The sequence below is a fragment of the Felis catus genome, chromosome C2 (assembly GCF_018350175.1).
Source record: "Felis catus isolate Fca126 chromosome C2, F.catus_Fca126_mat1.0, whole genome shotgun sequence".
Taxonomy (NCBI): domain Eukaryota; kingdom Metazoa; phylum Chordata; class Mammalia; order Carnivora; family Felidae; genus Felis; species Felis catus.
The window spans coordinates 143,183,020-143,195,155 of NC_058376.1; the positions used below are offsets into that span (position 1 = coordinate 143,183,020).

The 12,136-nt window shown below is 42.2% G+C and overlaps 1 protein-coding gene across 20 annotated transcripts in view; it reads right to left on the reverse strand.

Annotated features, from left to right (window-relative positions):
- The window catches only part of NEK10 (NIMA related kinase 10), a 230,936-nt gene that overhangs the window by 164,805 nt on the left and 53,995 nt on the right, over window positions 1–12,136 (reverse strand). For 18 of the 20 annotated variants that reach the window (XM_019810803.3, XM_019810797.3, XM_019810801.3 and 15 more), the window contains 6 exons: window positions 10,968–11,107; window positions 8,661–8,722; window positions 6,341–6,418; window positions 4,458–4,522; window positions 557–659; window positions 318–446 (listed from right to left, as the gene is read on the reverse strand). In XM_019810803.3, coding sequence (XP_019666362.3) covers window positions 318–446; window positions 557–659; window positions 4,458–4,522; window positions 6,341–6,418; window positions 8,661–8,722; window positions 10,968–11,107 — 577 coding nt within the window. Of the gene's footprint in view, window positions 1–317; window positions 447–556; window positions 660–4,457; window positions 4,523–4,687; window positions 4,764–6,340; window positions 6,419–8,660; window positions 8,723–10,967; window positions 11,108–12,136 lie in introns of those variants that run through there. The other 2 variants (XM_019810798.3, XM_019810809.3) reach the window with 2 other exon arrangements.

Genomic DNA, 12,136 nt, shown 5'->3' on the forward strand with positions numbered 1-12,136 from the left:
CAGTAGGATTTTACCGGGAACCTATCGAAAACTCTGGTGTGAATTTAGAGAAAGTGTCATGCACTAGGACGAGCCATTTTTACTATTTTTTGGTGAGACATTAATAATGGCTCTTGTCTTCAAAGACCAGTGGCCAATTTCTAGAGCTGAGAGCTGTACTGAGATAATATCAGTACAGCTATCTGATGGGCAAAAATCTAATTTGCGTATCTATTTTCCAATAATGAGGGCGCCAATCCGGTTGCATGGGTGTGTGCAAGTGGGATATCTGGTTTGCTTGGGAAGGTCAGAGAAGTGTTCTCCAAGGGCAATGTCACCTTGTAAACACAGCCGAAAGCCCCACTTCCAAGATGATCCAGAACTGCATAGTTGCCTATGTATTTCAAAGGAGCTTTATTCTGATTAATGCTTTCGATATTTTCAGCAATTTGCTTCAGTTCATCATCCTAACCAAAAAAAAAAAAAAAAAAAAAAAAAAACATGGAAATGGGCACTATAATAATTTGCATACTGCCCACACAGCAGCCTGCCCAAGTATTTGAAACTCAGGACTTACCACTAACAAATTCAACTTGGATACCAATTCTTCATAAGCGCTGATATCACGAACATAATGTCCTATATCGATGAAGATCTCAAACAGGTCGGTGGGAAAAAGCCTACAGGGAAAATGCACACACATACACTTCATGTAGGTCTTGGTAACTGTTCCTCATTCCTTCCCTTTGGGAGCTAACCCATTCACAGATTCATTACATTAAGCAAATTTAACTTCCTTAGGATATCAACAAAGCGGGGCAAATAGTACTCACCAGCAAATCTCACAAAAATGAACTAGAACTACAGTTCTTAAGGGATAAGGAAAAGCCACCAGAGAGGAAAGTTTCTAGAGATACAACACTGTGCTTACAATTGACAATACTGGGCTGTACACTTGAAAATTTGTTAAGAGAGCAGATCTCACGTTATGATACAGGTTATACAAAGACCTTATTTGTGAGATATTTAGGGGTGCAGGCATTAAACATTTGGGGAAGGAATGTTTATGGGGTGTTTATGGAGTGCTGAACACTTACATAAATGCCATTTGATTCAGTCCTCATGTTAACCCTAGGAGGTAAATACTAACCCCATTGTTAAATGTTTCATGAAAATAAAATAAAAATACAGGTAAATGAAAAAAAAAAATGGAGAGATTTATGCATCCTTTCCAACGTACTGGTTTCAAGGGCTTAGTAAAATCTTTTAAGTCCACAAAAATGAAGGGTTTAGGGCCTTGAAATAAAAGGTTATAATAATTTTACTCACTTTTCTTCCCTCGAATTCAAGGATCATTTGTAAATAAAGTAACAACATAAAATGTTCCAACGCTTCTGAACAAAAGGCATTATATTAACGTAAGCTCTTATTTCTGTTCTGCCGTTTAACAATAGAATCCTAGTAAGAACTTGGGCCTATGATTTTGGCCAGCCTGCCCGATACAATGCCAGGCAGACCACACATGTAGGTGACTGTTTTCTTCCCAAGGGGGTGATGTTTCTGTCACGCTCACCAGCACAGCCTCCTGAGCCAAGAACACCCAGCCCTTTCCCCTTCAAATGAGCACCTACCCTATGAAAGACATCCAGACAAATACTTTTTCTATGGATTAAGAGCAAAGGATTAGACCAACTTTGGCATTTCTGAATGCATAAGAACAGGCATATATTTTGATGTCATCCATTTAAAATGTTAACTCAACAAGATACTAGCAAATCGAATGCAACAGCATATCAAAAGAATTATTCACCATGATCAAGTGGGATTCGTTCCTGGGCTGCGGGGCTGGTTCAACATTCGCAAATCAATCAATGTGATACATCACATTAATAAAAGAAAAGATAAGAACCATATGGTCCTGTCAACCGATACAGAAAAAGCATTTGACAAAATTCAGCATCCTTTTTTAATAAAAACCCTCAAGAAAGTCGGGATAGAAGGAACATATTTAAACATCATAAAAGCCATTTATGAAAAGCCCACAGATAATATCATCCTCAGTGAGGAAAAACTGAGAGCTTTTCCCCTGAGATCAGGAACACGACAGGGATGTCCACTCTCACCGCTGTTGTTTAACATAGTGTTGGAAGTTCTAGCATCAGAAATCAGACAACAAAAGGAAATCAAAGGCATCAAAATTGGCAAAGATGAAGTCAAGCTTTCACTTTTTGCAGATGACATGATATCATACATGGAAAACCCGACAGACTCCACCAAAAGTCTGCTAGAACTGATACATAATTCAACAAAGTTGCAGGATACAAAATCAATGTACAGAAATCGGTTGCATTCTTATACACTGATATTGAAGCAACAGAGACAAATAAACAAACTTATCCCATTCATAACTGCACCAAGAATCCTAAAATACCTAGGAATAAACCTAACCAAAGATGTAAAAGATCTGTATGCTGAAAACTATAGAAAGGAAATTGAAGAAGACACAAAGAAATGGAAAAACATTCCGTGCTCATGGAATAAATATTGTTAAAATGTCAATACTACCCAAAGCAATCTACACAATCAATGCAATCCCAATCAAAATTGCACCAGCATTCTTCTCGAAGCTAGAACAAGCAATCCTAAAATTTGTATGGAACCATAAAAGACTCTGAATAGCCAAAGTAATATTGAAGGAGAAGACCAAAGTGGGAGGCATCACAATCCCAGACTTTAGCCTCTACTACAAAGCTGTAATCATCAAGACAGCATGGTATTGGCACAAAAACAGACACATAGACCAATGGAATAGAATAGAAAACCCAGAACTAGACCCACAAACGTATGACCAACTAATCTTTGACAAAGCAGGAAAGAATATCCAAAGGAAAAAAGACAGTCTCTTTAACAAATGGTGCTGGGAGAACTGGACAGCAACATGCAGAAGGATGAAACTAGACCACTTTCTCACACCATTCACAAAAATAAACTCAAAATGGATAAAGGACCTCAATGTGAGACAGGAAACCATCAAAACCCTAGAGGAGAAAGCAGGAAAAAACCTCTCTGACCTCAGCCGCAGCAGTTTCTTACTTGACACATCTCCAAAGGCAAGGGAATTAAAAGCAAAAATGAACTATTGGGACCTCATGAAGATAAAAAGCTTCTGCACTGCAAAGGAAACAATCAACAAAACTAAAAGGCAACTGACAGAAAGGGAAAAGATATTTCCAAATGACGTATCAGATAAAGGGCTAATATCCAAAATCTATAAAGAACTCACCAAACTCCACACCCGAAAAACAAATAATCCAGTGAAGAAATGGCCAGAAAACATGAATAGACACTTCTCTAAAGAAGATATCCAGATGGCCAACAGGCACATGAAAAGATGCTCAACGTCGCTTCTCATCAGGAAAATACAAATCAAAACCACACTTAGATATCACCTCACGCCAGTCAGAGTGGCCAAAATGAACAAATCAGGAGACTATAGATGCTGGAGAGGATGTGGAGAAACGGGAACCCTCTCGCACTGTTGGTGGGAATACAAACTGGTGCAGCCGCTCTGGAAAACAGTGTAGAGGTTCCTCAAAAAATTAAAAATAGATGTACCCTATGACCCAGCAATAGCACTGCTAGGAATCTACCCAAGGGATACAGGAGTGCTGCTGCATAGGGGCACTTGTACCCCAATGTTTATAGGAGCACTTTCATCAATAGCCAAATTATGGAAAGAGCCTAAATGTCCATCAACTGATGAATGGATAAAGAAATTGTGGTTTATATACACAATGGAATACTACTTGGCAATGAGAAAGAATGAAATATGGCCCTTTGTAGCAACGTGGATGGAACTGGAGAGTGTCATGCTAAGTGAAATAAGTCATACAGAGAAAGACAGATACCATATGTTTTCACTCCTATGTGGATCCTGAGAAACTTAACAGAAGACCATGGAGGAGGAGAAGGAAAAAAAAAAAAAAGAGGTTAAAGAGGGAGGGAGCCAAAGCATAAGAGACTCTTAAAAACTGAGAACAAACTGAGGGTTGATGGGGGGTGGGAGGGAGGAGAAAGTGAGTGATGGGCATTGAGGAGGGCACCTGTTGGGATGAGCACTGGGTGTTGTATGGAAACCAATTTGACAATAATTTTCATATTAAAAAATAATAAAATAAAACATTAATGTCCCCCAAAAAAAAGAAAAAAGGAAAACTAAAACCCACAGCAGTCACAGTAATTAAGAAAAGTTGGATTGATAGAGTGATTGATTCCTTCTCTTTCTTCCGCATTTACTTCACTTTCAGTGTTAAGATATCACTAGGGTAATTCTGTCTTATCTCTGGATTCTAGAAAATCTGAAAACACATGTTCTACGTACTGACTCATTCCTCTCTTACTGTCTGCATCTAAATCAGGTGTGGGCAAACAGGTCGATCTCATGACCGCTGGTCACTTAAATTTCTCTAAGCTCATACCTTTTAAAGAGTGGTCTGTTTCTTTCCATACTGAATAGAAACCTCAAAGCTCTGAACGCGTAACACTGGAAAATAAAAGGATATGGGATTCTTAAATGGTAGCTCGACAAATGAAAACATTTCCAGGATAACATTATCATGAACTAAACATTACAGGGGCTTTACTGTGAGTGAGCGGCTGGCCTACATGGGAGCCAAAGTTTAGGACTGAAAATGAAATCCATCAATACCTGGGGTAAGTCTCATGCTTTAAGAAAGCATTTATGGTGTAGAACGCTATGACGCTGGCCTTGTTTCACTCAGGACTTGTCATTAATTCCTTTCTAGAAAGTACAAAATGAACAGAGACCAGAAATAAAATTCCTACTCTGAGAAAACCAAACATCCAAAGATTTTCAGGAGCTCAAGGTTTATTTTGTTTCTAGCCTGCTATGTATGCCTCGATATTTATATGGCTTCTATGAGAAAATAAACACTCGAAATGATGACATATAAAAATAGCCACAGGCACACTGGACTCAAACTTGACAAATTGGTCTCTTGAGTAAAGAGTCTTAAGCGTTCCCCAAATAGAACAATCTACAGTAACTCCCGAGAACACTCAGAAAGAGGCCTGTGAGACTTCACCAAAGAAAAATAAATGTCTAAATGTCTGACGGTGTGCAATGCCAAGAAAAAAACCACAGAGCCCCCGGCCTGCAGTTGGGCCTGTATAATAGGCCACCACTGGGGTGATCGAGGTCTGCTGAACTCGAACGTGGAATCCTTCATAAAATTAGTGGTCTGAATACAGAAGGGTGACAAATAAACTTGCCCAGAGAAGCCAGGCAGACAACACAATGATGTTAAAGAGCCTGGTGGAGGGCAGTGGAGGCAGTGAGAAAGGAGGACACAAATGTTCCTCAAAAACCATTTCAATTTGAAGTTTTAAAAACCCTCTCCTGGCTTAACAAAATGCATCTGCACGATGGGTTTGATTTAATCTGCTGTCCAACATCACGTCCACACGCCTGTGGTGCACCAAGGAAATTAAGTCCTGCTCCTGTCCGTCGTCACGGGTAGCTCTCTTCTGCCTGCCAGCCCACAGATACCACCAAGAATTCTCTGCTAGTCTTGACTGTCATTCTGGGTGGGAGCTCTTCAGTCAGAATGGGGGCAAACGTGGTGTCTTATGTCCTTTTCTAAATGGCATGGGGGGAATACGAGCTGCAAGTACTTTAAACCGGATTTTATCTTTCTGGTGCCTTCGAGGACACTGTCCCCTGACGCACACAGGACCCTGCAGTAACGTGCCCCCTTCTTACCCGCACGCGAGGCCTCATGCCCCTCCCCTGAGCACGCACCCCAGCCCCACCCAGCAGCCTAAGCACACTCTAAGCTGCCAGGCCCTCGCACTTTGCACACGGGGTTCCCTCTGTGCAGAATGCCTTTCCACCCTGTAGCAGATGCCATGGCTGCCCCACTCATATCTCCTTATTGACTTAGCAAGTCTCTTCTCATCCACCAAGATCCATTTCACAGGCCTTCCTTTGTAAAGGTGAAGTGTTACTGACTGTGGTCCATGCTTAAAGATGGAATATCGATTTCCTCTTACAATTTTCCGACATGTAAGCAAGTATTCCATATTTTGAAAAAATAGAACTTACTGATAAGCAAAGAAATACATAAATAAAATCACCTAATTCACCTCCCACCCCAGAGAAACTACTGTTAAGCCTTTTATATTGTTTTCACAGCATTGGTTTTCATGCCAGCCTCCCTCACCAGATATTTTTCCCTCACGGTCAGTACAGAGACCAGTGCTAAAAATTACAGATTGTACTATTAAAGTTTCCCCAGATTTCAGTAACTTGATATTAAAGAACAATGGACATGCTTATTACCTGTAACAGATTAGTTTTTGCTGCATTCTTTTGTTTGTTTGGTAAAATTAACTTTGCTATTGTATATATACCATTTTCCTGGAAGAATAAAAGAGCCATGTTATCAGTGACAGTGACAATGCCATAAAGAAACACAAGCACAAAGACGCAACTAAACAATCTCAAAAATTAATATTAGAGAAGAAATATTAGTATAATTTTGGAACTTTGTGTAAACTTATAGGGGAATATTAAATATGTCAACGTAGCACCAAACACTGGAGCCACAATCTTAAAATTTCAGCTGTCTTTAAAGTCATAAATAATAAAGCATGTCAATCTAAAGTAATTTAAATACTTCATTTTTTAATGTTTATTTATTTATTTTGAGAGAGAGAGGGATAGAGAGTGAGCAAGGGAGAGGCAGAGAAAGGGAGAGAGAGCATCCCAAGCAGGGTCCACACTGTTAGCATAGAGCCCAACACAGGGTTCAGTCCCATGAACCACGAGATCATGACCTGAGCCAAAACCAAGAGTTGGACGCTTAACCAACTGAGCCATCCAGGCTCCCCTTAAATATTTTAAAAACAAAGAATAGGGGATAAAAAGGCACACAGTAAAGGGATACAAATATCTTTATACTTTGCATTTTAAATATCTGATTATGAAATACAATTTCTCCCTTTATAGTTTGGTAGTTAAACAATACACATAGATAAATCATTGTAGAAAAGAAAATGGAAAAAATAAAAGAAACAAGAGTAATAGATTTAAAAAATGAAGGTTATGCATGAAAAGCCTGAAGTATAGAAAGTGATCCTTTTATACTCTAATACAAATATACACATGGCAGAATGAACAAAAAGTGCTAACTTTCTGCTACCTTTCGATTATCTATTAAATATTTAATTTACTGAACTCTGTTATATGGGGGCACTTACATTATAACTGTGAAGAGCTCTACCTGCCTTAATGCATTTGGTCTTTATAGCTATTCTGTGAATTTGTCTATAATTTCCCTGCTTTATATATGACAAAACCAACTATTAGAGAGGCCGAGTCATTTTTTTTCCAGTGGCCAAGCCACCAGGTAACGATATTAGGAACGGAACCTCAATGTGACCAAGTCCATATGCCCTGCTCCCCCGCGGCCTCCTGGTTTGCTGAGTTTCCCCTCGGGACTCTGAGCATCGGTGATCTGATCTCTTACTACCTCTCATGTATTTTGAAGATGAAGTCGGGTAGTGTATACTACTGTATATGTAGTGGACTGATTAATGAATCAAGCTTCGTGAAACTGGTTTCTGGGCAATAAACATTTTGTTGGCGTGTGTTTCAGTCACCTCTAGCTGAACAACCTGACGTACTCTTAGTTCAAGTGACCACCATCCTCAACTCATAGCGTCCTATATACCCAGAATTACAGCGGTTTAAAATAGCTTTTATTTAAAAAATAATTTTTTTAACGTTTGTTTATTTATTTATTTATTTATTTATTTATTTATTTTGGGACAGAGAGAGACAGAGCATGAACGGGGGAGGGGCAGAGAGAGAGGGAGACACAGAATCGGAAACAGGCTCCAGGCTCCGAGCCATCAGCCCAGAGCCTGACGCGGGGCTCGAACTCACGGACTGCGAGATCGTGACCTGGCTGAAGTCGGACGCTTAACCGACTGCGCCACCCAGGCGCCCCCGTTTATTTATTTTTGAGACAGAGAGAGACAGAGCATGAACGGGGGAGGGTCAGAGAGAGGGAGACACAGAATCTGAAACAGGCTCCAGGCTCCGAGCTGTCAGCACAGAGCCCCACACGGGGCTCGAACTCACGGACCGTGAGATCATGACCTGAGCCGAAGTCGGACGCTTAACCGACCGAGCCACCCAGGCGCCCCTAAAATAGCTTTTATAAAAAAGATAAAGAAAATGAAAAAGATCGCACACAACGTAGGGAATAAGCATGAGAGATGAAATACAGAGCAGTTCTTTCAAACCCAAGTGAGTTAAAGGAGGAAGGATAAGAATATAATGTGGAATTTTCGGGGCGCCTGGCTGGCTCCGTCGGCGGAGCGTGGGACTTGATCTCAGGGTTGTGAGTTTGAGCCCCACGATGGGTGTGGAGATGACTTAAAAACAAAATCTTAAAAAAGAAATAGTAAATACAAAATTAAAAGGAATCTAAAATGGAGTTCTAGAACTTAAATAAGACATATCAAAATACTTGAAAACCACAGCATGGGATCGCAAAAGCTGTGTTCTGGGGATACAGAGTTTGCCCTGAGGTGTGGTCCGCGAGTGGTGCGGGTGGGGTCTGCAGCCGGACCCTGGAGAGCAGCGTTCTCACCTGGACCACCTGATGGGCGTTGGTGTCGTTCAGCACCAGCTCGGTGAGCGCAGCACAGCAGGCTGGAAGGAAAACCACCAAATGATCGCGTCCGTCGTCACTGACTGCACCGGACACTGTTACTTCGATATTCTACCGCCGCGGGGAATTCTGTTAGCGGACTCACTCCTCAGAAAACAGTACCTTTCCCTCAGGCACGGCCCTGGGGGAAGGGCAGCTGACTTTCAGGGGTGCCTAACTCTGCTCTCCATGTAATTCATGTGCATGTACACGCCACAGCCGCCTTTTACTGAGCACTTACTGTGTACCAGGAGGCGGCTCCATTATGATCCCCAGTGCCCAGCGTGTGCCTGGCACATAGCAGGTGCTCAATAAATACCTCTACAATGGTTGACTAAATGAGAACTTTAAATACATTATCCAAATTAACCCTTATAATCCGAGTATGTACTATGATTACCGTTTTGATTGATGAGAAAACAGGCTCACAAAGATTGACAGACCAGGCCACAGAACTCGGTAATTGCCAGGGGCCAGAAGTCCAAGTGCGGTGTGTCAGATGTTAAATCCCACGCCCTGAGCACTACCCCTCCCGCCTCCTTATAGCCACCATGGCAGCCTTCCGAGACGTTCTGTACTGAACTGCTTCTTGTCTACCAAAAATATGCTGACCCTACAGCACCATTTATGCGACCCTCGTGCTAGCCCTGCACTGGGCGACAGGCATTCTGTATATCCTCGTATCATTCTACGATAACCCTCTAACACTGATATCATGGTGACCGCCACTCTTTCACATGAGCAAAACTGAAGTCTGCAGAGGTGAAGGCACCTGTCCAAGGCCACGTGGCCATCAAAGTGGGTCGAGCAAAAACTCAGACCCTACTTCTAAGCACTTATGTTTTTAACTTTAAAAACTTTTCCCTTTTATTGGAGTATAAAACAAGCTGTATGAAGTAGCTATATCTTAAGTGTACAGTCTGGTGAGATACTGCATATCTACATGCCTTGTAACTACTGCCGTTATGATGAATAAATAGGATAGGATACTTCCAGCTCCCAAGGCCCCCCCGTGCCCCTTCCCAGGTAATAATCTGCCTACCACCAAACATGGGGGTAACTGCCCCTCTGACCTCTAGCACCATGGATCTCATCCACTTTTTTTTTTTAATTTTTTTTTTCAACGTTTAATTATTTGTGGGACAGAGAGAGACAGAGCATGAATGGGGGAGGGGCAGAGAGAGAGGGAGACACAGAATCGGAAACAGGCTCCAGGCTCTGAGCCATCAGCCCAGAGCCTGATGCGGGGCTCGAACCCACGGACCGCGAGATCGTGACCTGGCTGAAGTCGGACGCTTACCCGACTGCGCCACCCAGGCGCCCCTCTCATCCACTTTTTGAGAGAGGCCTAGAAATCCCAGGAACTCTGATGGCAGCTCGATTACATTTCCTGGGGAGACTTCAAACAGGAAACCCCCAGCAAGTGCCCTTATACTGAGATGGAGGCCTTCAGAATAAGCAAAAACGGCAATTCGAGGAGCAGATCCTATTTCCCTGACTTCATATGCCTGTGAAGAAACATCCCCAGTCCTCAGGAGGAAATACTAGGGAGCACAGAACACCTGCCTTTCTCCTACCCCCTCTCGTCCTCCCCATGACACATCTGTTCTCCTCTTGGGACCTGCCTGCCCTCCTGCTGACCCACCAGTGCCTCTCTGCTCCCCTCCTTAACCACCCCAAGGCACCCAGCTTGATCAGCAGCACCGAAGCCCCGCTTGTCGCAAAGGCCAGGTGCCCTTGTGTGAACCTTGTTCGGGGCTGTGCCAAACTGCCAAGAGTGTGCGCGTACATTCTTGCTTCTGCTTTTGTGTGGCGAGAGAGGCTCTGTCCTCTCTTTAGGAGCTCACGTGGAATAAGGAAGGCATTCCCTTGCCCCCAGGGAACGAGTATGTGCATTGTACAGTCTCCCTTAAGGAGGGTGCTCTGAGATCTAGAAAGTATAGGAACCATGATTCTGGCCACATAGCAAGCTGAATTCTCTACTCCAGCTTTACCGATAATAAAGCTAATATTCTGCTCTCTTTATAACTGACTTCTATGCTGACTTCTCAATGTGTTCAGAATGTGGAAGGGAGAGAAAAGTTTGTGGCATCACTAACCTGCAAGCCCCACACAAGTACCAGGAAGTTTCAGACTTCTACATGGATTGTGCCTAATTAATATTATCACACTAGTTTTATAACAGAATAATAAAACAATATGCTAACCAGTATCAAGTAGTGTAAGATAATACTATTACAGAAGTACCTGCTTGAAGAGAAAAAGTATTTTCTTGTATTTCCCGAGGGCTTAGGTCTTCTGACAGATGAAGCTGCTGGATCCTGCCTGCCGCATTTGCACTCGACAGGCTGCCGATGGAAGAACGATCAGAAACAAAATTTCTGTCTCTGAAAACGAAAAGTTAATGCACAATTTATCAATTTTCCTTCATGGTCAGTGCTTTGTGGGTCCTGTTTAAGAAATGTTTGCCTCTCCCAGGTAGTGAAGTTTTCTCCTGTGTTATCTTTATTGTTTCACCTTCTAATCTACCTAGAATGGATTTCTGAGTGTGGTGTGAAGTAAGGGTTCTTTTCTCTTCCTTCCTTCCCCTTTTTCTTTCTTCATTTCCTTCCTTCCTTCCTTCCTTCCTTCCTTCCTTCCTTCCTTCCTTCCTCCCTCCCCTCACTCCTTCCTTCCTCCCTCCTTCCATCCCTCCCTCCCTCCCTCCTTCCTTCCCTCCCTCCCTCCTGCCTTCCTCCCCTCCCTCCTTCCTTCCTCCCTCCTTCCTTCCTTCCTTCCCTCCCTCCCTCCTTCTCCCCCTTCCTTCCATCCTTCCTTTCCTCCTCCCCTAATGGTTACTGAACTGACTCAGCACTATTCATTGAAAAGACTGTCACTTCCCCACTGCTCCACATGTCCACCTTTGTTTTTCAACTCTATTCTGCTGCTATCAATACACCTGACTACATTTCAGTCTTCATCATTCTGAGTTTTCTTTTTCCAAGAAATTCCAATCTTATTTTGGTAAAGGTCTCTTCTATTACATCTTTGAATTTTTTTTATTCCTTCTGCTTTATTCTTTAACCCAGGATATCAAGTATCCACAAGTTCAAAACTCATCTTCTGCAAACCATATCCTTCTTTCTCTGATGGTTCTCATTCCTTTGACTTTTTCCTCCACATTATGTGCAATTTTTTTCAAGCTTGCCCTTCCTTGTACTAATTCCAGTTTCTGTCTGGTACTCTGATGAACATCTCAGTTCTGTGGATTATTCAGTCCTTGCCTTTTCCCTAGCTCGGCAATCTCTCTCCTCCCCTTTCTGTTGTCCTAGCATCTCATCTTTAATCTCGGGTCATAAATGTCATGTTCCGTTTAACATCTTTGATAAAATAAAGCTTTTGTTTTTCTGTTTACTCAAGGTAACATCTTCTACAAT